Source organism: Crinia signifera, chromosome 19 (assembly GCF_055691185.1).
Source record: "Crinia signifera chromosome 19, ASM5569118v1, whole genome shotgun sequence".
Lineage (NCBI taxonomy): Eukaryota > Metazoa > Chordata > Amphibia > Anura > Myobatrachidae > Crinia > Crinia signifera.
The window spans coordinates 69,752,324-69,777,548 of NC_139226.1; the positions used below are offsets into that span (position 1 = coordinate 69,752,324).

General features: G+C 45.9%; 1 protein-coding gene across 10 annotated transcripts in view; it reads left to right on the top strand.

The window, feature by feature from the left end:
• KAZN (kazrin, periplakin interacting protein) overlaps window positions 1-25,225 on the top strand; it is a 679,557-nt gene that overhangs the window by 194,630 nt on the left and 459,702 nt on the right. For all 10 annotated transcript variants that reach the window (XM_083162748.1, XM_083162749.1, XM_083162746.1 and 7 more), the window contains one exon: window positions 19,946-20,137. In XM_083162748.1, the coding sequence (XP_083018874.1) occupies window positions 19,946-20,137 (192 nt within the window). The remainder of the gene's footprint in view (window positions 1-19,945; window positions 20,138-25,225) is intronic.

A 25,225-nucleotide genomic window follows, 5' to 3' on the forward strand; every position in this document is an offset into this window, starting at 1 on the left:
TTGTGTATTGCTGTTTCCATGGTAACACCTTGCTTTTAACTGCTGTATTGGGGGTTAGTAGTTGAGATCTGGGTATGGCCAAAACTTCAGTTTGTTGTTGTTTGAGTTGACGCATGTCATATCCCCTCTCAGCAAACCGCTGCACTGCTGCGTCAGTGCTGGCAATAGGGACAGCTCTCGACTGTGGGGGTCGTCAGAATCGCGAATATGAAAATCGCTGTCTGAATTGGATGTTAGGACATCCCTTGTTAGGTTTTCCATGCGGCGTCGGTAGTTTTGGGGTCCCCCTCTGTGAAATCCAGATGGTTGGGGTTCACCCCCCATCAGCCAGCGATACACTCGGTTGTCTTCGTAGTCCCTAGTAACTGTATTGAACTTACTGTCCCAGCGCGACGTAGTCCAGGTAAGTGTCTTGGCAAAAAAACAAACCGAACACCCGAAACCAGACCGGACTGAGGGAGCCGCACAGTGCTTGTTTACATCGTGCGGCTCCACCTCCCGAATGCCGCTATTGGCGGCCTAGCGGCTCCTGATTGGCCGCAAGGCGGCCAATAACGGTATTTGGGAGGCGGAGCCGCACGATGTAAACAAGCACCGTGCGGCTCCCTCAGTCCGGTCTGGTTTCGGGTGTTAGGTTTGTTTTTTTGCCAAGACACTTACCTGGACTACGTCGCGCTGGGACAGGTGAGTATGGTTTCCTTCCACAGCTTCCTCCATGGATTTCGTCGGATCCGGACGGGGACGCCATCGCCGACATGGACAGCGACGTCGACATGGACCAGAAGACGACACAGGAGGACCAGAAGACGTCACAGGACCAGGGATACCTACGGAAAGAAGATAGGTAAGTATTAGTATGTGTGGGCTTTGTATGTATTAAAGTTTTATTTTAAAAGTGTGTCAGTGTGTTTTGTGTACTATTTTTTTAACTGTGGAACTACAAGTGCCAGCGGGCCCTTTAATGCCCAGCAGGCTGGGACTTGTGGTTCTCCAAGTCCCAGCTTGCTGGGGAGGCTTGCTGGCACTTGTAGTGCCACAGTAAAAAACAATAGATTATTCTTTTTTTTACACCATAATCAGCCCGATGCCCACCGCCCAGGGGCATCGGGGACAGTACCAGGCTTCAGCCTGGTCAGGTAAGTCCTGGAGGGGGGGGGCCCCTTCATTGGGGGGGTCCCCACTCCCCCAGGGCCCCTGGCCAGGCTGACCTGTAAGGGGGTTAATGTTTTGGCCGGGGAGACTTGTATAAAAAGTCTCCCCCCCGGCTGTGACATTACCCTGCTGGCTGGTTGTGCCTGGGACTGGTTCTTGAAATACGGGGGACCCCTAGTCATTTTGTCCCCCGTATTTTGGGAACCAGCCCCGGACCTGGAGCCTGGGGCTGGTTGTTAAAAAATCGGGGAACCCCTATTTGTCGGGTTCCCTGATTTTTAATTACCGGCCCCGGCTCCTTCAGCCTGGTGCTGGTTACAGCTGTGGGGGGGACCCCAACCCTTTTTTTTAAATTTATTTAATTTTTCTATTTTTTTTTTACACTGAAGCCTGCACGGATCTGACTGATCCGTGCAGGCTTGAAGCAAATACGACAGGAAAATGGTGTTCTATTTTTCTGTCGTATTTGCGTGGATGTTTCACACCACTTAGCAGCCGTATTATCAGTACGGCTGCTTAGTACATCAGGAATCACCATTCTTTTGAATGGTGATTTCTGTCATATCCTATCGATGGTGTAGGACATTCGTATTTGTAAATACAAATACGAATGTTCCATCTTTAGGACTACGAATTGTTGTATTTTTGGGATTGTAAATCCCGAAAATACAAATTTGTAAAAAAAAGGTGTATTTCTCCCTACGAATACACCTTTTTTCTACGAATCCATTTTGGTAAATGTCCCCCTAAATGTATAAAGTCTTGTTGCACCACACTAGTAGTTGTTCAGTTTACAGGAGCATGTGGTCTTGATAAAAATACATTTATGTATTGAAACGTCGACTTGCTGTACATGTATCCTGCTTGACCTTTTGCTATAAATTTATACTTCAAATCCAAGTCCTCTGGAGTGACGCTCATTATTACCTACCTGTCTTACATCAGTGAAGGCACCCGGGGCATCTGTTTGACGTATGTGAGAGTGCCGATTCTTCTGCTTCTTCTATATATATATATATATATAGATAGATAGATAGATAGATAGATATCTAGAGGCAAGGAGGAGGCGGCACTCGTCAGGCTTGAAGAAAAAGGGTCCTTTTAATACCGACCGTTTCGGGGTTACCCCCCGTCGTCAGGGCAGGACAGCAGATGCAATACAAGTACAACAAACACTGACATATATACCCAGTACATAGAACACACCCCCAGTACCCAATTAGCAAACCGATCGGACTCACCTGTCGGACGGCGGGACATGCTGCATTGCCAGACAGGAACAGGAAGTGTCCTGTCAGCTGCACACGGCCCCCGTGTCCAGCAGTCAGAGAATCCCCAGCAACGCATGTAGCACTAATTCGGTCCATGTCTACCCGTCCGGAAGCACCGCCGGGAGCTTCAGTCCACATTAATGTGTAACTTCCGCCCTCCAGCCAAGCACTCTCCTGACCGTGCCAACCAAGACCGGAAGTGCATCACACTAGCCAGGACTCTGATTGGAACCCGATCGGTTCCCTAGCAACACAAGTAAGCACAAAACAATGCACAGTTATACACTATCACCGGGCAATTGCAATAAGTACATACATGTAAAAAACAACAGCTGCATGAATCACCACAAGTAAGGCTGTTGTGCATAACCAGGTCCAGCACCATAATAAATCAGGAGACATAAAACACATGGAAACATACAGAAAATAAACAAACAAATGGCTTATATATTGAAGCCTAAAAACAACAGTGTCCCAAATGGGCAGACGTCACTCACAGTAAAGCTCAAAATTGAAACAGTATAGGGGGGCACATGAGAGCACAAGGCAGTGTAAAAATGAGCGTGGTAAACATAGTGTAAGATGTTTGCAAAAACACTGGGTCCCTGAAAAAAATATATACAGGGTTATAACCTATAAAAAACACTGGAGTCCAAGTGACTCATTTAATCCATTGGGAGCCATGGTCCCCAATAGAAAAATCCACTTGCTCTCGCGTTGTAGCAATGCCTTGTTTCTATTACCCCCCCTTAAAGTTGTGGGTATGTGATCAATAATAATAGATCTAATGTCGCCAACCGAGTGCTTGAATATCAAACAGTGACGAGCAATTGGCTGGTCACTGTGGCCAGATTGAATGGGCCCCGTGCCATCGGTGAAGACCCGCAATGATGGGTCAAATATAATATCCCTTTTAATCAGGCGAATAAAGGTCTCCACTGCAGAATTATTACAAAGTGGTTTGAATGTGTTTTTGGGTGGACTGGGGGCTCCCAGCTCCTGACCGAGTTCATCGACATCCTCAACCATCTGGACAACACCATCAGGTTTACTTTGGCATTCAGCAAAATTAATATCAGTTATTTGGATGTTAGTATTACTAATGTAGATGGCATTCTGACTACCAGTATATTTAGAAAAACCACTGACAAAAATTCACTTCTATCAGCAGACTCATTCCACCCGACAGCCTTAAAAAGCTCTCACAATTATTACGGGTAGTGAGAATTACCTCTGATCGTGGGGCCCTTCCAGAAGCTCTAGACGAAATGGGCAAGCGTTTTGTTGAAAGAGGCTATGCACACACAGAAATTGAGGACGCTATCAATCATTGCCTACAGTTACCACGAGAACAGACACTAATGAGCAACAGTAAAGATACCGTGATGGACCGTCTTGTTTTTTCTTTAACATATTCCATTTCTTCAGCACATATTCGCAAAACAATACTCAAACATTGGCATATAGTGCAGACAGACAAAGTACTGGGACCTTTTTGTCAAACAGCCCCACTCTTTTGTTATAAGAGAAGTAACAACTTGAGAGACATCGTGGCGAGTTCAGATATTGGACCCATTACCAATAGCCAGTGGTTTAAAGCCAAGAATGGGGTGACCAAGTGTCACAATTGTGTGAACTGTCAATTTTTGTGCACTGGTACCAAGTTTCCCATCAACAGGGAAGAGAGAGCAGCCTTGCTGACAAGTCTACAGTTAATGTTGGAACAAGGCGTGGTGGTGAGAGTGCCAGAAGAACAGAGAGGAACCGGTTGGTACTCGGGGTTCTTCGTGGTGAAGAAGGCCTCGGGGGGTTTCCGGACCATCTTGGACTTGAGACGCCTAAACAGATTCGTGCATGTAAGGCCGTTCAAGATGGAGTCAGTAAGATCTATAATACCTAATATAAAAAGAGGGGCGTGTATGACGTCCATAGATTTAAAAGATGCCTATCTGCATGTCCCAATTTTTCCAGGTCACCAAAGCTTCCTTCCTTTTTCTGTGGCAGGCAAAGATTATCAAATTCTGCTTTTCGGCCTCTCCACCCCTCCAAGGATTTTTTCCAAGGTCCTCATCATAGTAATAGCAAAATTAAGACACAAAGGAATTGCAATCTGGCCCTACTTAGACGACCTCCTAGTAGTAGCAGACACCGAGGAACAGGTCAAAAGACATACGGACAGAGTACTAGACTGTCTCAGACATCATGGGTGGCTGATCAACACTGGCAAATGCCATTTGACTCCCACAAGACGGATATAGTATCTGGGGTTCATAATAGACTTTCAGAATATGAGGATATGTTTAACCAGCGAAAGGAGGGTGAAGATAGTCGGGCAGGCGAGAGCAATGTCCCGGAAAACAATAGTGTCATCAGACGATTTGCATGAAAATGCTGGGGCTGATGGCAGCTGCGTTGGATACGGCTCCTTGGGTCAGGTCCCATACGTGGAAACTACAAAGGTGTTTCTTGTCACAATGGAACAGAGATTCCAAGGACTTATCCCAGAGAATAGTGCTATCAAAATGAGCAATAAGGGATTTGATATGGTGGCAGAACAGACGAAGACTGATGGAAGGAAAGTCCTTTGCGCCAAGTGACAGTAACCACAGATGCAAGCAGCATAGGATGGGGAGCAGTTTGTGGGTCCCAAACCGCTCAAGGCATGTGGTCAGAAATCTGGAGCAAAAAGCATTCCAACATGCTTTTGCCAGAATCCTGGAATCTGACGGCATGGCTACTGAGTCCAGGAACCTAAAAGAGAAAAGGTTTTTGGAGAAAGTAGTAGACACATTATTAAGGGCAAGAAAGAAGTCAACATCCAGTTCATACTACAGAATCTGGAAAAAGTTCAGCTTTTGGTGTAAGGAGGAAAGAAGCAATCCAGAAGCTATATCAACAATATTATCTTTTCTGCAAGCGGGGTTAGATAAAGGGCTGGCGTTGGCGTTCCTAAAAGTACAGATCTCAGCGTTAGGAGCGATCCCGGACAAAGACATAGCTTAATGATAGATATGTGAAAAGGTTTGTACAGGCGGCCGGTAAAATTAGGCCTAGGATTAGACAGCCATTAGCTCCATGGGATCTGAATCTGGTGCTTGAAGTGTTGACGGAACCTCCCTTTGAACCGCTACAGGAGGTACCGATCAAATTCTTGACGTGGAAAGTTGTGCTTTTAGTTGCTGTGACCTCAGCGAGAAGAGTTAGGAAGCTACAGGCACTGTGGGTGAAAGAACCCTTCCTGAATTTCTTTGAAGACAAGGTGGTGATGCGTACAAATCCCCTTTTTCTTCCGAAGGTGGTGTCCAATTTCCACATTAATCAGGAAATAGCTTTACCATCCTTATGTGCAAAGCCAAGAAATGAAAAGGAGGAAAGACTACATAAATTGGATGTAGTACGAGCACTAAAGATCTACATTCAAATGTCTCAGAGTCACAGGAAGACAAAAAATTTGTTTGTGTTAAATGAGGGTAGAAATATAGGCCAGAAGACCTCAGAAGATACCATTGCAAGATGGATAAGAAATTGTATCCAGAAAGCCTACGAATTAAAAGGAGAGGAACTCCCAAAAGGTTTGAAAGTTCATTCGACAAGGGCAATAACTACATCATGGGCAGAGAAGGGATCTACCACGGTGGAAGAGCTGTGCAAAGCAGCAGGATGGGCGACTATACGTACTTTTACAAGGCATTATCGAGTGGACGCCTGGTCCTCGGCAGATGCAAGTTTTGGGAGAAGGGTGCTCAGAGGCATCACTGGAGAAGAGCATGTTTTTTTTTTACAATTTTTTTCTTTCTTTGAACCAAGTTATTTTTTATGGTTTGTATGAATTATCCCTCCCTATATTATTACTGCTGGGGTAACACCCAGTGTGTGGCTGCCATGGGAGGAGGTAGAGGAAATATCAGATTCCTACCTGATAATGTTTTCCTCTACTCCTCCATGGCAGCATATATTTCCGGCCCTTATGTGGGTTGGGGGAGTGAAATAACTAACAAACTGTGATTTGTTTTGTTTTGAAGCTGGAAGAGTGGAGACACAGATCAAGGGAGGAGAGATCCTTATATAAGGAATGTTTTTTTTTCCCTTTGCGAGTACTGCCCAATGGGGGAGGAACCCAGTGTGTGGCTGCCATGGAGGAGTAGAGGAAAACATATTATCAGGTAGGAATCTGATATTTCTCCCACGTCACAAGATATCTGCCATTCAGCTGCTCATTGTGGACCTACTGGTGCATCAGTGCATCCGGTTGCTTGGAAAGATGGTGGCCTCATGCAAGGCTCTCCAATTCGGAAGATTCCACCAATTGTATCTACTGAGCAAATGGTCCAGCTCTCATCTTCAAATTCACCGTAAGATTGTTTTATCGTCCCAAATCAGATTGTCGCTACAATGGTGGCTCCACACTCCCAAACTGCTGGCGAGCCAGAGATTTGGAATCCAGGATTGTATTCTGGTCACCACGGATGCCAATCTTATAGGTTGGGGCAGTGACGAAAGGATGTTTTTCCAAGGGAAGTGGACCTTCTGGGAAGCAAAACTCCACATCAACACCCTGCAGTTTAGAGCAGTGTGTTATGCACTAGTGGAGGCAGCTCCTCTCTTGGTCAGTCATTAGATCCACATACAATCAGACAATGCGTTGACGGCAGGAAGCCTGTTACTGCATTGCATTACCATCACATTTGGAGAAAATATGTGGGATGGTGTGAAAACTTCATTTTCTCCGGCTGAATTTAAGTTGGACTTTGAATGATTCTGTTGTTCCTACAGTCCTCTTGATTTGAGCCTTTAGATGAGGTAGACTTGAAGTACCTCACCTGGAAGACGGTGGTCTTGTTGGCCTTAGCCTCGGCTAGGCGGGTCTCCGAACTAGTGGTGTTAGCCTGTAAGAGCCCATATTTGATTTTCCATGAGGACAGAGCGGAGTTGCGTACCAATCCACATTTTCTCCTTAAGGTGGTGTTTGCATTGCATTTGAACCAGCCTATTGTTATTCCGGCTAGTGGACCTCAATATGATGTCCCAGCTTCTCTGGATGTGGTTAGGGCTCTCCGTGTGTACTGATGGAGCGGGGCTTGTCTTTGCAGGGGATGGCGATGGCGACGCCATCCGCCATCTACCGCCACCCGCCATCTGTATTTGCGAAAGGGGATGCGCGCACACGAGATGCTCGCGCGTCCCCTTCCGACAACTTCCCCCGGGTCCCCGCCGGCTTATCGGCGGTCACCCGGGGTCCCCACCGCCTCCCTGCACCCCCCCCTAACCCTGTCCGTCTCCCTGAAGTGGAGACGGACAGGGTCCCGTCGCCCCGCCGACGGACAATGAGACGCGCGTGCGTCTCAGTCAGATGGCGAGCCGGGCTGCTGGCGGATCGCCAGCGGTGACGTTCTGGCGATTCGCCAGCAAGAGGGAGCCCGGCTCCATCTGTATGTCTGGAGAACGGTTAGAGTTTGCAAGACAAAGTGTCTGTTTGTCTTATGATGCTCAAAAAGAGGCCATCCTGCTTCAAAGCAGTCTATTGCAAGATGGATCTGTGCAACGATTAAACAGGCTTAGGTTGTGGCAAACCTTCCAATGCCTTCTGGTGTGAAAGCCCATTCTACACGTTCGGTGGGGGCCTCCTGGGTGGCTGCTCGAGGAGTCTCGGCTCTCTAATTTTGTAGGTCCGCTACGTGGTCTGGTTAACATACCTTTAGTGTTCATTCTAGCACCCGCTATCTTTGAAATCCCATGCAGTTTCTCTTCCCTGCCTGGGGTGTCGCTGTCTGCTGTAGTGCTTCTAGCACAGTGTGGTCTGTATATCAGCACTGATATGCAAACCAGACCTGTGCTAGAAACGCCACAGCAGACAGCGACATCCCAGGCAGGGAAGAGAAACTGCATGGGATTTCAAAGATAGCGGGTGCTAGAATGAACACTATACCGTAGTCAAATTTGACAAATTTGACGCCATGGCCGGGGATGATACTCAATTCGGCCAGGCGGTGCTGCGGTTCTCCGCACGTTCCCACCTGTTCTGGTGTCTTTGGTATGTCCCCATCGTCATGAACGATTCCCAGTATCCCATATGGATGTAAGAGAAAATAGGATTTAAATCCTTTTCTCTGAATCCATGTGGGATATAGGGTACCCGCCTCTGTGCGAAGTTCTGCTGTATTCTCACTGGTGTGAGATGCTGTATTGTTGTCACTCAGGTGACCGTTTATTAATTCTGTTGTCACGATGGTGACCAACTATTAGTTAGTTAGTTACTAAGGCGACCACCTGTTGCTTCTTTGGTCGCTTAGGTGACCTCCTATTACCTCAATTGACCTTCCTATTACTTAATTTATAGTTTGTTTGGGTGTGCTGGTTGAATCTCACCACACGTTATCTTAAGGTGCATACACACTGTACAATTTTTTTGACCAATTTGGTTGAAAGACATTTCCATTGAACCCAGTGTCTTGGACGAAAGATGTTGACAAAAGATATTGTCAACAAACAAACGATGAATGATGATGCGCATACCCACCAAGATTGTTCGTTAACTGTGCATGCAGCTCAATTTCAATATCTTTCAAAAAGAGCCTATAAACTGTAGCTAGATCTTTCTTCTTTCGTCTGTCGTCAATATATTTCGTCAACATCTTTAGTCCAGGACACTGGGTTCAATGGAAATGTCTTTCAACCAAATTGGTCAAAAAAATTGTACAGTGTGTATGCACCCTTACACATATTCCTTCTCACATTTGTTTCTTCTGCTTTGGCACAGTTTTCTATTGACTGGCTTGAGGCAGAGGGGAGGAGCCAGTACACCCATTGTAAAGTTTTGTATTTGCCTGTCTCCTGCTGATACCCTCTTTTCCCCATCATCCGGAACGATTCCCAGTCTCCTATATGGACTCCGAGAAAAGGATTTACTGGTAAGTATTAAAATCCTATTATCGCATAGTTTTAGAAAACATATCACATTTCCCATAATTGTAATGTGACATGTGATATGTTCAAATATACTTATGATGAAGTGTAAAAAAACACTGCCAGCAAGCCTCAAGTTATTATCGCTGCCTGCAGATGGCGAGAGAGAGGCTTTCTGACTGTATAATCTCCGATAACTATTTACAGCTAGAGAAGAGAGGAGATACCAGTGCAGCTTAGCCTCTCCCTGTCTTTCCTCTTCCTGCTTCTGAGGATTGTGCAGCACACGGAGCATAGGCAGAACAGCACTGGCACCAGTGTAAGTTTTTTGTGCTTTTTTGTTCCTGAAGTATGCTTTCTCTGACTGCTACCTGCGGTGTTTAAAGTGTGTATTCTTCGGCATACTGTAGAGGCTGACAGGGGCAGAGAGCATGAGGCTCTGTCCTGAGCATGCGCAGTAGATTCAGGAGATCACAATTGATAAAGCAGGTGAAACTCAGGGAGATGGATTCGCCAGGATGGAATGGGATCGTTTGGTTGACCATAAGATGGTCGAAAGTCATTAGGTTAACCCCGTTAGGTCGACACAAGCGTTAGGTCGACAGTCAAAAGGTCGACATGGTTTTTTTGACTGCTTTTGTACCCGCATGTCAACACAGTCGACATGGACACAATTTTAAGTGTACCGCATCCCCTCACATTGCTCGCTATGCTTCTGGCATGGTGCCTCGCTACGCTCTGCACTCTATTTTAATCTCCCACCATGCCCTAGTGGATGGTAGGGCATGAAATACCGTCTCCCGGCTCAAAGAACAGTAAAACAAACCATGTCAACATTTTGACTGTCGACCTAACCCATGTCAACCTAACGCATGTGTTGACCTAGTCCCTATACCCCTGTCGACCTTGACCCATGTCGACCCAGACCCCTATCGTTCTTCCTGTATGTCGACCTAATGACTGTCGACCATCTTATGGTCGACCATTCCACCGTATCTCTCAGCTCCCGAATAATAAAAGGTTTGCATGAAAAATTGATTTAATGCAATGCGAATTTAATCAAATTTAACACTACCTAAATGCAAATAAATTGATAAATGGGCCCCTTCTTGTGATTGGTTGGAGACAACAGGGTGGGCTTACCCCCTGTGGTATTGTGTGTTGGAGTGGGTATTTTTTATTTATTTTTAAAATATAAACATCAGGGTTCGCAAATACGCGCTATAGCGCGTATTTTACCCTAAAATGGCCACTGGGAACTCCGTTTTTCAAACTGAAGGGGTCCCCGAGGACGCGCTGAGCTTTGCCTATGAGCGGCCGTTAGCCAATCACAGCAGCGGCTGCCAGGACCCAATCATTGCACAGTGGCCGCCCGGCAGCCAATCACTGCAAGTGCACGCCCTGCCATTTACTAAAGCTGTGCGCCCTGCCATTTGTTATGAGAGCAGCATTGTCAGTGTCTGTGGCTCTGCATACTTCTGCCGCCCCTGCCGTGTAACTCCATTTTGCTGCTGAGAGCGGGGGCCGGGATGCGATATGGCTGTAACAACTGACAGCCACTCTCGGGATAAGAGGTGAGCGGGTTGCCAGCGCAGTGGGGGACTGGATGTGGCTGGAAGAGCTGACACGCTGCTCAACTCGCAGCGTTTCCAGCCACATCCAGTCCCCCACTGCGCTGACAGCCCACTCTGGTGAGCGGTGTATCAGATTTACCAGGGGGCAGCGAGCATAAAATGCGACCCTCACCCCTGTGGCAACCAGAATAACCCCCACCACCGTGGCAACCAGAATAACCCCCACCACGCAACCAGAATACACCCCCCGCGCCAGCCAGCATGTAACCCCTGCAAGGAGCATGTAACCCCTGGCAACAAGCATGTAGGTAAGCAGCACTTATTTGCTATAATACATACTGGGCATATCGGTGTGTGTGCTATAATACATACTGGGCATATCGGTGTGTGTGCTATAATATACTACAGTGTGTACTATAATGTGTACTGGGCATAATGGTGTGTGCTATAATGTGTACTGGGCATTATGGTGTGTGCTGGAATGTGAATTGGTACTACTATGTGACCACACCACTTCCCCCAAAAAGACATGTCCTAAATTTTTAGCGTGCACTGTCCCTATTTTCAGGTTTATATAGTTTCTAGTATATATGTATATTTATGCGAGTGGGCCAATTGATACTCCCCCCCCCCCCCCCCCCGGATATGTAAACCTAACTTAGAGCCTAACCTGCTTTTTGTATGAGGGTCAGATTCCTGGCAGCATCGGTAAAGCAAACAGTACTGGGTCTAGCAGAAAGATTGTGTCAGAGCAAACTTAAGCTTCTGGAACAAGTATTTACTAGGCATGATACGAACCTCATGATCCTTGCGAGAGGCACTACTGTGTGGCATAATGTGTGTAAAGGGTACATCTGCCTGAAGTACCATAAATAATGGATTCTACTGTGTTTCGTAATGGAAATAAGGGAAACATGATGTGTGGAATAATGTGAATGAGTTTCACTACATGCTGTGTAATGTGACTAAGATTTAGCTATTGTGTAGCATAATTTGAGAGCACACAACCCCTTTTTTTTATAAGGTATAGGAGGGAGGGCGCAAACTTATAGTTTGTAGGGAGATGCCAAACACCCTAGCAGCAGCCCTGTCTCCAAGCTCTGCCAGCTACTGTGCTAGGGCCTGTTCTATAGCGAGGGACCCTTGAGATCATGCTGTCAAACAAAAGTTGTCACCACAGCTTGTCTATTCATATGCAGGAGATGATGATCCATGTGGCATTTAAAGGAGCCTGGTGGTTTGTTGAGTTACTGACTCCACTGGCTGTGCAGTGGGTGGGTAACAGGCAGTTACTGTCTGTAAGAAGGATTTCCTTATTGGCCCATGTGCTGTGGGATCAAACAAGTCTGTGATCGCCTGGCTTAGTGAAAAAACAGGATATGGAATTAGTGCTTTATTCAGCCCACAGAAATCTAAGGTGATTGAATTTTCTACTGAAGGTACGGTAGTCACTATTTCTTGTTTTACACAATTTTCATTTGAGTACAGTATACTGAAGTGAAGGTACAGTACATATAGTATTTATTGTTTTAAATTCCCATGTGTACAGATAGTGTTAAGGCCCATACACACTTGACGATTTTCAGCTGAAAATCGCCTAGTGTGTATGGGCCAGAGATCCCCGACTAGCGATGATGCGCGCTCCCGCATCATCGCTAGCGAGGTGGAAAGTCTGCTGGTTTTACCAGCACATCTAGCGATGATGGCTGGTTTTTTAGCCATCATCGCTAAATGTGTACGGCAGCCGGGCTGAAAGATCACAGACTTTCAGCCCAGCTGACCGCCCGCTCCCTCCCCCTGCTTATACTCACCTCTCCTCGCTCCCACGCTGTCCGGTCACAGGCTGCAGACATGTACGCAGCGCAGCCTCCTCTCCCCCTCCTTCCGGCTACACAGCAGCACGTCGGAGCGCCCCGCCCCCCAGCCGAACGCCCCGCCCCCAGCCCACTGGCCGCATCCTCCCTGCTCCTCCGCTGACCACCAATGTTAAAGGCAGTGATATATACATTGCTGGCACATGCCAGCAATGTATATATTTCTGCCACCACTGGCCACCAATGATATTTATAATGCAGTAATATATACATTGCTGGCACAGGTCAGCAATGTATATATTACTGGCACCACTGGGCACCAATGTTATTAATAAGCCAGTAATATATACATTGCTGGCACAGGTCAGCAATGTATATATTACTGGCACCACTGGGCACCAATGTTTTTTTTTTTTTTTTTTTTCAAATTTGTTTTTATTTTCAAGTTCAGAATCATTAACAAGCAATTGTAAAGGAACAATAGAACTTGCATACATTTTCCATTTTTTTGTTTTGTTAAATTTCGGTATTTTCACAGAGTTTCATATGCATGAAAAAGAGAAATTGTTTTCATTCGATAACAGCTCAAATATTTAAAAATTTCTATAACAGTCATGTAATAGGATAAACATTTTCCATGTAAATTAACTTTCTGTTAATCTTGATTTCAATAAACATGCTTAAATATTGATATTGTTGTGTTTTCTATTTTTTTAAGTATACCAAGTAATGACATTTTCCTAGAAAACATATGTTATTTTATGCTAGATATAATTGAAGATAGATAGAAAATAAAGTCAAGAATTCTTATATAGGTTGGGGTCGAAGAGGGAGGGAAGGGAATAGAGGGGGGGGGGGGGGGAGAAGAACATGCGTGTCCTAGACGATCAGTTCCAGTTGTTTATTGGATGATTGGTGGATCCTGTAAGAGTATTCTGGTTTCATACCAGAGGGTTGTATGAAAACATTTGTATATTTGTTGTTTGATTTCTATTTGAAGTGTGTCTATATAACTTTCCCATATTTCAAAGAAGCTTTTGGTTTGGGATTCTTTATGTAAAGTTGTTTCGGTCCATTCAAGTTTAAATATTTGAAACAATTTTTCTTTAAACATTGAGATTGAGGGAGGCGAAGTAGATATCCATTGTTGTAATATGCATTTCCTCGCCACTGAGGATACATACAGTAGTAGTTTTTTACAGCCGATTGTTATTTTAGGAGTAGTTGGTAAGAATCCCAGAATGGCCCACTCTGGTGTTAATAAAAGATAATTTACTAAGTGATCCACTGCAAATTGTCTTATTAACATCCAAAATCTCTGAATTTTTGTGCATTCCCACAGACAGTGGTATAAATTTGCGTCAGAGTGGTTACATTTTGGGCATGATGACGAGTTGGTGAGGTTTATTAAGCTGGAGCGATAGGGGGATAAATAGCCTCTGTAAAATATTTTAAAAAACATATCTTTATAAGATGTGGCAGAAATTGTTTTGTTGGAGTATAAGAGAGTTTTAAGAATAGTTTTTTCATCTAGGTTGGGGAAGTGTCCCTGCCATTTAGTGATGCCTGTTTGGAATTGATCATTATAATATGGTTCTCTTAGTATCTGATAAAAATATGATATTGCTTTCCTGGTGTAGCTTCCATCCAAGAGCGCTTTGTCAAATTGGTTATCCCAATCGGCTTCTCCTAGGAATTTTATTACCTTGTTGGCATAGTGTTGAATTTGAAAAAAGGCTAAATTGCAGGGTGGTAAAAAGTCATGTATGGCTTTTGCTTGCATGTATGTTAGGATTTTTTTGGTTTCTTTATTTGCGAGTTGTTTAATGGAGCGTAACCCTTGAGAGTGCCATAATCTAAATGGTTGTGTTGTTGAGCCATGTTGAAAATTATTGTTGCCTATGAAGGGAAGATGTAATGAATATTGGGTGTGTAATTTGTTCTTGTTGCGTATTGAGTGCCATGTGGACCATGTCGACATGAGGAGGGGATTTTCTAGTATCTGTGTGGATAATTCATACCTAGGTAGATGTAGGAGGCTTGTTAAATTAAGGGTAGGCAGGAGTTGTTGTTCCATTGTGTAATTGGCATATTGGTCTCTCTGGTGTATCCAATCTTTTATGTATCGACATATGGCTGCTTGGTTATATAGTTTGATGTTGGGAAAATTGATTCCTCCCTCCTGTCTTGTTTTCTGTAGGACTTTTAGGCTAATTCTCGGCTTTTTTTTTGCCCATATAAAGTTCCTAAAAAGATTAGTAATTTTTCTTTCATCAGACAGGGTAAGGACAATAGGAAGGACTTGAAGCGGATATAGAAGTTTCGGAAATGTGATCAGTTTGATTAGATTGGCTCTCCCTAGATATGATAACTGTAAATGTTGCCAGCCTTCTAATTTGGGCACCAATGTTATTAAATCCATTAATATATACATTGCTGGCACATGCCAGCAATGTGTATATTGATGGCACCACTGGCCACCAATAATGTTAATAATGCAGTAATATATACATTGCTGGCACAGGTCAGCAATGTATATATTACTGGCACCACTGGGCACCAATGTTATTAATAATCCAATAATATATACATTGCTGGCACATGCCAGCAATGTATATATTACTGGCACCACTGGGCACCAATGTTATTAATAAGCCAGTAATATATACATTGCTGGCAGAGACCAGCAATGTATATATTATCGGTGCCACAGGGCACCAATGATTACGTATTAGCAAGTAATATATACATTGCTGGCACAGGCCAGCAATGTATATATTCAGGGACATCTTAATGCAAGGGCTTGATGGGCAGTTGCCCTAGGGCCCCATAATCCTAGGGGCCCAAGTTCCAGTAGCGGACTGTCGGGTGGCAGGATGGCATGTGCCCCCCCCCCAGCCAGTACACTATCCGTCACCATCACCGGCCACCCTTACGCTGCCGTCACCCACAATCCGTCACCATCACCCACTGCCCATCACCCTCACGCTGCTGTCACCCACTGCCCGTCACCCTCATCCACCACCCTCATGCTGCTGTCACCCACTATCCATTACTATCACTCACTGCTCGTCACCCTCACACCGATGTCGCCCTTATGCTGCCGTCACCCACTATCCATCGCTATCACCCACTATCCATCGCTATCACCCACTGCCCATCACCCTCATGCTGCTGTCACCCACTATCTGTCACTATCACCCACTGCCCGTCACCCTAATCCACCACCCTTACACTGCTGTCACCCGCTATCCATCACTATCACCCACTGCCGATCACCCAATGGTGTGTGGCATATTGTGTAATGGGCGTTCTAGTATGTGATATAATGTGTAATGGACATGATGGTGTGAATAATTTTCTCCCTACGTGCACGGCTACAAATAAAATGTTTGCCGTGCACACGGGTGGGATTTTGCCAGCAATCAGTTCTGAATCAGGCACCAAGAACAGGAATGCACTGATTAAAATGGACACTGCTCCCACCCTTGGAATTCAAACCCAGCCCATTATGTAAATAGCCTTGTATATGAAAGATTTTCAGCAAAGTCTTTCGCCTCCTGAAAATCTCTCGCTCTTTGAGGAAAATAGTCTAGTGTGTACGCACTACTTTGGTGAAAGATATATCTATCAAAGATTTTGGCAAAGTCTTTTGAAATGAAAGTCTACTAGTGTGTATGGGCATTAAGGGTTAGCATTACTGCCTCGCAGCACTAAGGTCATGGGTTCGATTCCCAAAATGGCCCTAACTTTGTGGAGTTTCATGGGTTTCTTCTGGGTACTCCGGTTTCCTCCCACAGTCCAAAAATATCTACTGTGAATGTAAGCTGTGTACACACGGTGTGATTTGGTCTTAAAATTGCTCAGCAATATATTGCTCAGTGTACAGTTTTAATCAGCGACCAGCAATTTTGCCTGGAAATTGCAAGCTATTCTGTCTCATTCTGTCTCTACCTCATTTTGACTAGTAGTCGCTGGTGCACAGTGCATTGTGCACCAGCGACCAGCAATTTTTAGACATAATCGGAGGAGCATGCGCCTGCAACCATGAAGGGCTGACAGCGGGAGCGCGCACCTTGCAATTTATCTCCCACAGCACATGAAATCACTGTCAATATGGTCACTCAGCGACCATATTGCCAGCGATATGTGCTGAAATCGCCCCCGTGTGTACACAGCTTAAGGTCAATTGGCTCCAAACAAAATGAACCTTAGAAATAATGTGTGTGTGTGTGTGTGTACATGTGGTAGGGAATATAGATTGTAAACTTCACTGGGGCAGGGATTTATTATTCTCTGTATTGATTATTCTCTGTAAAGCGCTGCAGAATATGTGTGCACAATATAAATAACTGGTAATAAATAAATGGATATTATTTTACAGAAAGTTTCCTTGATGTATTTTAAGGGAGAACATTTTTAACCTGTCCTTTTGCCAGTTTAATGTAAGACTTAAGGTGCCCATACACGGTACAATTATTGTATGCAATTTGGACTAGATCACATAGCATTGCATACCTTTTGTTATGCAATGCGATGCAATCTAGTCCAAATTGCATACAATAATTGTACCGTGTATGGGCACCTTAAGGCTGGCCTTACTTCATTACTGTAACCTTTTCAAATGGGAGAAGTCATAGCTGACCTTCTTGAATTGTCCAGCAGCTTTCCGGTCAGCAGGATTGCATGCGGTCCCTTTGCATGCAATATATCACATGCGATCACTGCAAGTTCTGCCAGATCCTGCCAAATCCAGCATATCTGTAGTGCAACACTAGTTATCAATTCCGATCCAATGCGTATGGGACCGTGCATCGGACATGTGATTTGCCACTTTTCACCCGATTTCTCTGCCCAATATATCAAAATCAAGCACAAATAGCATGTGTATGCTTCGTTTTAAACTGCAACTGGCATTTATACCTAATAATTGTATAATGTAAGAATTTAGAAACTATAGCTGCCAGTTTTAGTGTAAGCATTTAGTTCAGTGTACAGAAATTCCTCTCTGTTGCATATCAGGGTAGTGCAGATGATGTGATCTAAACTGCACTTGTTTCACTTTAAACCCTAAAGCCCCATACACACTGGGTGACTTTCATGTGAAAGCCGCTCAGTTTTCTCGCCTGTATGTATGGGCAGTGATGAGTGGTGAGCGCTGCTGTGCGCTCCCGCATCATGCTGCCAGCTGCCGCTGATCTGCTGGTATTACTAGCAGATGAGTGATGGAGAGGACAGCTTTCCATTGCGTACTGCTATGGAAAGCCATCCACCTCCGGAGAAAATGGCTGGGCAGAGGGAAAACCGCTTAGTGTGCACTGAGGGTTTTTCAGCCCAGCTATTTTTCCCATAATTGTGCACCATACAGTGGCATAATCGCCCGGTGTGTATGAACCTTACTTTGAAGCTTTTGTGTGAGCAGACAGATTTTGTTTATTATACAGATTTTGACAGATTTGAAGATATGTACAGCTTAATGAATACTGCAGGTTTTGTTTTTCTTTTTATTGTATAGGAAGTTTGCTTTTATTTCTGTACTTTGTATGGAAATAAAACACATACACTAATCTGGTTTCTTTAAGGGGTTGGTGGTTATGCACGGTAAGAGGGGTGTAGGAGGTGCAGTGTTGTGTCTGCTGCCATGCAGGTGTATCCTGACCACTTACCTGCTCTGCACCCTCTCACCTTCAGGCCGTGACAAACCACGGTCCTGGTAAATTCCGGCACTTGACAGTGATGGACTATCCTCCAGTTATGGTTTCCACTCCAGGTATTTCTCGACTATGCTGACAGGAACAAATTGAGTTTTGAACCATGGAACCTTGTTAATTCCCAAAGGGTTGAGTGTGTGGGAATTATAGGTGGCCGCGACCTTCACCGGCTGGGTAAATGGTCATCATCGTCCGGATCCTCAGCCATCCAGTTTCACCTATGTAGCGCTGACGTGTTTTATTAGGGGATTCACACGTCTGTGTACAGTCCCCAAGCTGGTGCTCAAGGAAAGGGGCCTTGTCCACAAACAGCCGTTCATGGCAATATAAGGAACAGCCATTCCCCTTTCCCTACTGAATTTTGGTCCTGGAAAGAGCTGCCACAAAGCCCACTGTACCCCTTCAGGAGGGGGTGAAAATCACCCATTATCAATGGGGAGACAAAGGCCTATGTGGGCCTGAAATAATCGCAGGCTTGGAAGGCCTAGAACACTTAAGAGGCCTAAGATGGCTTTTAGGACTGGAGCCTGACTGGGGCACAGGCCTAATGTCTGGCCTAAATAAGTCCCGGGGCCTAGTGCCCGGATACTGGGCCTCAGGTCTAATGCCTTGTCAAAAGGGATTCAAGGGGAGCCTGAAGCCATTTTGACAGGGCCCGACTCTGCCCACGGGCCTAATGCCCGAACACCCGGTGGTCTAGGCTAGGGGCTATTTGGTCACCATTGGGAGAGGCCGCTGGGGGGAGCTACGTCAGCTCTTCTGCATCCCATCTCCACTGGCCTCTAAGACAGCTTTGCTGCAGTCTTCTGACACTGGCCCATCCAGGCCAGCAGTACCGCCTCTGCTTTTCTTCTGCCAGATGGTGCCGGAGATCTTCTTGCTTGATCCCGGCGTCTTCTGGCCTCTTTGGTGGCTTTCGGAACTCTTCTGTCCATCGCCGCGGTCTTCTGATCTTCAGGAGTGCTCGGGTGTTCCCTCTCCACCGTCGGACCTTCTTCCGCGGTGAACACTGGGTCCAAGTATGGAGGGGCGAGCGCTGACTGGCTCACCGTGGCTGGCTCCTGAATGGCAGGAGAGTCCACCTCCGTGAGCGGCGCTTTGGATTGGCGACATTTTCAAAACGACGCTTCGCTCCCCATAGCCGCTTTACCGTCTGCACTGTAGGCGCTGGGATCAGACAGTTGATCACCATGCTGGGGGAAGCAGTCTCGCTCTATTGCTGCTCTGGTGCTGGGAGCAGGAGAGCTGTCCCATCACCAAGGCACTTCTCTACAGTTACACTGCTATTGAAGCCTATCTTGTTTTTTAGAAACAAGGTGAACTACCAGAGTAAAAAAGTCTGAGTGGAAAAAAACACATGAGGGGAGAGGGCCCTGCTGTTTGGTCCAATTAATCACATTGGCGTGTTATTGAATAAGAAATGGTTCACACATTGTAACTAACACGCTTTGTATTATTGCATATTAGATCTATTTTCCGTTTGTTTTGTTTAATCATCTTTGTATTTCCACTATTTGTAGTGCTGCTAAGGGAAGAGGTATCACAACTGCAAGATGAGGTTCACTTACTTCATCAAATGAAGGAAATGTTGGCAAAAGACCTGGAGGAGTCACAAGACAGCCGATCGGCTGAGGTGCTTTCTGTTACCGAGCTGAAGGTGCAACTAGCACAGAAAGAGCAGGAATTGGCACGAGCAAAGGAGGCACTTCAAGGTAACGTGTTCCATATGCCCATGCTTTACTTGTCATGCATAGTGAGGGAAATACACCAATGCTATTTATCTCTGTACTGTTATTGTCTTATGTATAACGCTGTATCCTATGTTACAGATGTGTCCTCAGCACCAGGTCCTGTGAGACATTTAATTGCATTTTCTCTTACATTCTTATGGGATACAGGGAAGTCCTTTATAACGATGGGGAAAAGAGGATATCCGAAGGAGACAGGCACATATAAAACTTTATACTGGGTGTACTGGCTCCTCCCCTCTGCTCCCCTCCCTCTAGTCAGTTTTAGAAATGTGCCTCAGGAGAAGCACGCATCAGGAAGAGCTCCAGAGAGTTTTGTCTTCTGTTTAATTTCTTTATTAGGTACTTGTGTATTTTGGCGGCGCCCCCGATGTCCGTCGTACGACGAACAGATCGCATCGCATGCCATGCACCCGATGGCATGCGATGCGACGCGATTTTGACCCCCTATACGACCAAAAATCGTATAAGCACCCTAAAGGGTGCTTACAATGTTAAATGCACCCCCACGCCACCCCCCACTATAAACGTGAACCCGAAGCGTGGCGAGCGCAGCGAGCCCGCGAGGGGCGGCGGTATGCGTCCTACGACCTTTTCATACCCCCACTATCCACGTCGGCGTGGAGTTGAGAATAGAATAGTGTGGCGAGCGCAGCGAGCCACCGAGCCCGAAGCGTGGCGAGCGGACGCGGATACCTTCACAGATATACGCGTCCCCTCGCGGGCTTCACAGGTGTCCGTGGCGACGCGGACACCTGTGAAGCCCTCGATGGGACGCGTTTACCTGTGAAGGTATCCGCGTCCCCTCGCGGGGCTCGCCACGCTTCGGGCTCGGTGGCTCGCTGCGCTCGCCACTCTATTCTATTCTCAACTCAAATTGTATGCCATCGTGCACTATCGTACGATATCGCGTCGCATCGCATACCATCGTATGTGTTATGGTATGCGATGCGATGGGCGCCGCCAAAATACACAAGTACCCTTTATTATTTTAGGGCTGCTGTTTGGACTTAACAGCAGTCCTGCGTCGTGGGAGACTAGGGGAAGGATTCAGCATGGTTCCGAGCTGTCCCTGTCACAGGACCACTGTCCTGCGTGGGTGTTGTTACCGCGGGCATTGCGCTGCAGCGCGCACACCCCTGGCATGCCGCACACCCCTAGTCCAGTCTGAAGACGTCGTGTGGTGAGTATTACCCCGGGGTCCCCCGCCGTGGGGTCCCCGGGTAACGGTGTGGCAAGATGGCGGACTGCGCAACCCCCTGCCTACACTGGGACAGGGTACTGCCTCCTGTATTGTCCAGGGCAGTTTACCAGAGAGGTTTGGACATTCTTCAATGTCAGTCTCAGTATAAAACGCAGGTAAGCTCCGTCGCCATTACGCTGGGCGGAGCTTACCCAGAGTGGGACCATAGCTCTGTGAGGGTGCCAAAACCTGCTTCCTGCTTCTTCCCTGGCTGCTGGAAACACCATTGTACTGCTCCAGACACTCCTCAGCGATGTGGAACAGAGGGAATCTGCTTGCAGAGACCGCTTCAGCTTTTCAGCGCTTGTGTACTTGTACACTTGCCTGCATACACTGTAAAGTACTGTTAGATTACTGTACTGTTTACCAGCTCTTAAAATTGGAGAGCTAAGGTTGTTTGGTGTATTGGTCCCCTCCATTACCCTCTGTACACCACCCCACTAGCTTGTTAAGCTATAAACAACTCAGATAGTACTACACATAGTTATTATCTGTCTAAATCACACTGCATAACTGTGTTTGCTCTGTGTGTGAGGGGAGCCTGTTCCTCACAATGGTGAGGAAACTTACATGTATGGTGTGCAGTGATAAGTTTGTGCCAGCATCTTCATCACAAGTTACTTGTGGGCCATGTATGTCCCCACAAAGTAGTGGGGTTCCCCCACAGCTTACTGGGCAGCAGAGTAGCACACAGGACAGCTCACAGGAGCCTGCCTGGGCAGCAGGGATGAAATCCATGCTAGAAACTGTAACTACACAGTTAGCTGCTACAGCAGCACAGACCCAAAGGGTGCAGAGGGAGCTTGCTATCCTCTCTGCCAGAGTTGATATAATAACTCCTACCCCTGGGGTAACTCGTAAGAGAAGTGCACCCTCTCAAACCCCTCAATCTGGGGCAGATGACGGGGATGATGATGATGATATTGGTGATGCAGACGCGGGGGGTGAGGAGCCTGATGCTTCACAGTCACTGCTCCGGGCACAGAGCCATTAATTATGGCAATCAGGGAGGTGCTGGACCTTCCCTTAGCTGAGTCCTCTGAAGGGGATTCTTTCTTTGCTACTCAGAAAACAACAGCAGGTTGTTTTCCCTGAGCAGTCTGACCTGGAAAACACTTTCAAGTCAGCATGGAAAAACCCAGAAATGAGGTTTAAAGTGGCTAAGAAATTTAGAACCACGTTTCCATTTGATCCTGCGGGAGGCAAGGTGTGGGAGGAGCCACCGGAGGTAGATTCTTTTGTGTCTCGCCTAGCAAAAAAGATGGTGCTCCCAGTACCAGGGTCGTCTTCACTGAAAGACGCCACGGACAGGAAGGTTGAAAATACCCTTAAGTGGTGCGTGGACACGTCATAGCATATACTGCAACCAAAAAGAAAAAATTGAATTCCCGACTCTTAGAATTAAGTGCAACTGTCTCAGACTCCTATGCAGCCATGCTGAGAAATGATACCCCAGCCAATAGGGAAAGTTACACAGACGCTAAAGCACTGTATGACACCTTATGCACGGAAAAAGCACAGTGTTCTATAGACTTCCAAAAACAACGTTATTTTAGGTGGGGAAATAAATCAGGCAAATTACTGGCCTCCATAGCCCGAGGACAACGCCCACAACCACATGTAAATAGGATTATTGTAAACCAGAGACAACACACCACCACGGCAGATATTGCTGATTCCTTCCTAAGCTATTACACAGATCTTTATTCGCCCCCTGCTGATCACCCAGCATTAGGGATGGAGTTTCTGAGGAGAGCAGCACTCCCAACCTTGACCCAACTAGAAAGAGATGCTTTAACAACGCCCATAACGGAACAAGAACTAGAACAGGTCATAAAAGGCCTCCCAAAAGGGAAATCACCGGGACCAGACGGATTAGGGGCAGACTACTACAAAATAGTATTACCACACCTTAAATCACACTTATTATCCCTATATAACTCTATATTAGCCGGTAATGCTTCACCTCCTGATTTTAACCAGGCTCGGATCATAATATTGCCAAAACCAGGCAAAGACCCAAATCTGGTTAGCTCCTACCGTCCAATCTCCTTGTTGAACCAGGATCTAAAAATACTGACCACCATAGTAGCCCATAGGCTACAGGTGATATTACCAAAGCTGCTCCATACATCCCAGACCGGCTTTGTGAAAGGTAGGTCGTCAGTGCACAACATTAGACAAGTGGTGGCAGCCATAACTAAAGCCCAGATGATGAAACATGGAAGTTCATTGTTAGTGAGTTGTGACGCTGATAAAGCTTTTGATAGGGTGTCCTGGTCTCATCTTCTACGGGTGTTACACACTCAACAATTTGGGGTAGGCTTCATTTCCTTTTTTCGCAGACTTTATGATAGCCCTAAAGCAGTCCTCACTATAAATGGTCTAAACACTGCCAGCTTCACGCTAGCTCGTGGCACCAGACAGGGGTGCCCACTTTCCCCGTTGCTATTTGATCTTGCCATTGATCCACTAATTAGATTGTTTCATCTACAGGAAGACTGGCATGGAATACAGCATGGGGGGACAGAGCTGAAGGTCTCGGCATATGCAGATGACCTGTTACTCTATTTCACCAATCCACAGGAAGCGTTTCCTGGTTTCTTAAAAACGTTAAAAGAATTTGAGGATATCTCTGGTTTTTTGATAAACAAAACAAAAACTAAGGCTCTGGCACTACACAGGGGGGCTACGACTGGCTGGCATGATGGGTTCCCATTCCTATGGGCCGACGGCTCCCTAACATATTTAGGTCTAGAGATACCGGTGAACCCGACTCAGTTGTATGCAGTGAACTACCCACCGCTGATAGCAAAACTGCTGGCAGATCTTCGATCTTGGCGGTCTTTACCTTTGTCCTATTTGGGGAGATGCCACATGATTAAAATGATTTCCTTCCCACGATTGCTGTACGCCATTCAGATGCTCCCTCTTTTAATATCTGAACCTGATCTACGTATAATAAATACAGCACTCAGTAAATTTATTTGGGATGGGAAAAAACCCAGGATTTCCATGTTTAAATTGTCACAACACACGACATTGGGAGGCATTAATCTACCATGCGTTAAGAGCTATATGTTAGCGGCTAATTTCAGGTATGCAATTGACTGGATACACTCCACCACCTATTATGCCAACACGGTGCTTGAGCAAACCATGAGCCCGAATGTGCCACTGCCGAGCCTTCTTCACATGAGACCAACGGACTTTCCTTCTGAAGTCGCAGGGAATTTATTGCTAACTACCACATGCAAGGCATGGCGAATGACACGTTCTAGACTTAAACTATCTACACATAATACGATATTTAATAACATTTATTACAATGCTAACACTAATAGACAGATACTCCAAAAAAATAGATTAATCAGGCACTGTGAGGCAGGGGGCCTTAGATTGATATACCATTTTATGGGTGATGGGGACGATCCAATCTTGTCTTACCAACAAATCAGTGATAAATTCCCAGATGTGACCATACCCATATACGTGTACTACCAAATGAAAAGTTATGTATCCAGCCAAGCTAAACAGATCCCGATAACTGACAAGTCTGCAGGCATAGATATTATGATCAAGCATGCTCAGAACAGACCATGTACTACCTCCCTATTGTACTTACATATAAAGAAACGTATTGATATAGATACTCTAGACTCTGGAATGGCGAAGTGGGCTGTAGATCTGCCCAATGTATCATATAGATATACTACACTGCATGTGGAGTTGCCCAGAAGTAGGGGCCTTTTGGGATACAGTATGCAATCATGTTAACTCACAATATAACATCACATTCACAGCCACTC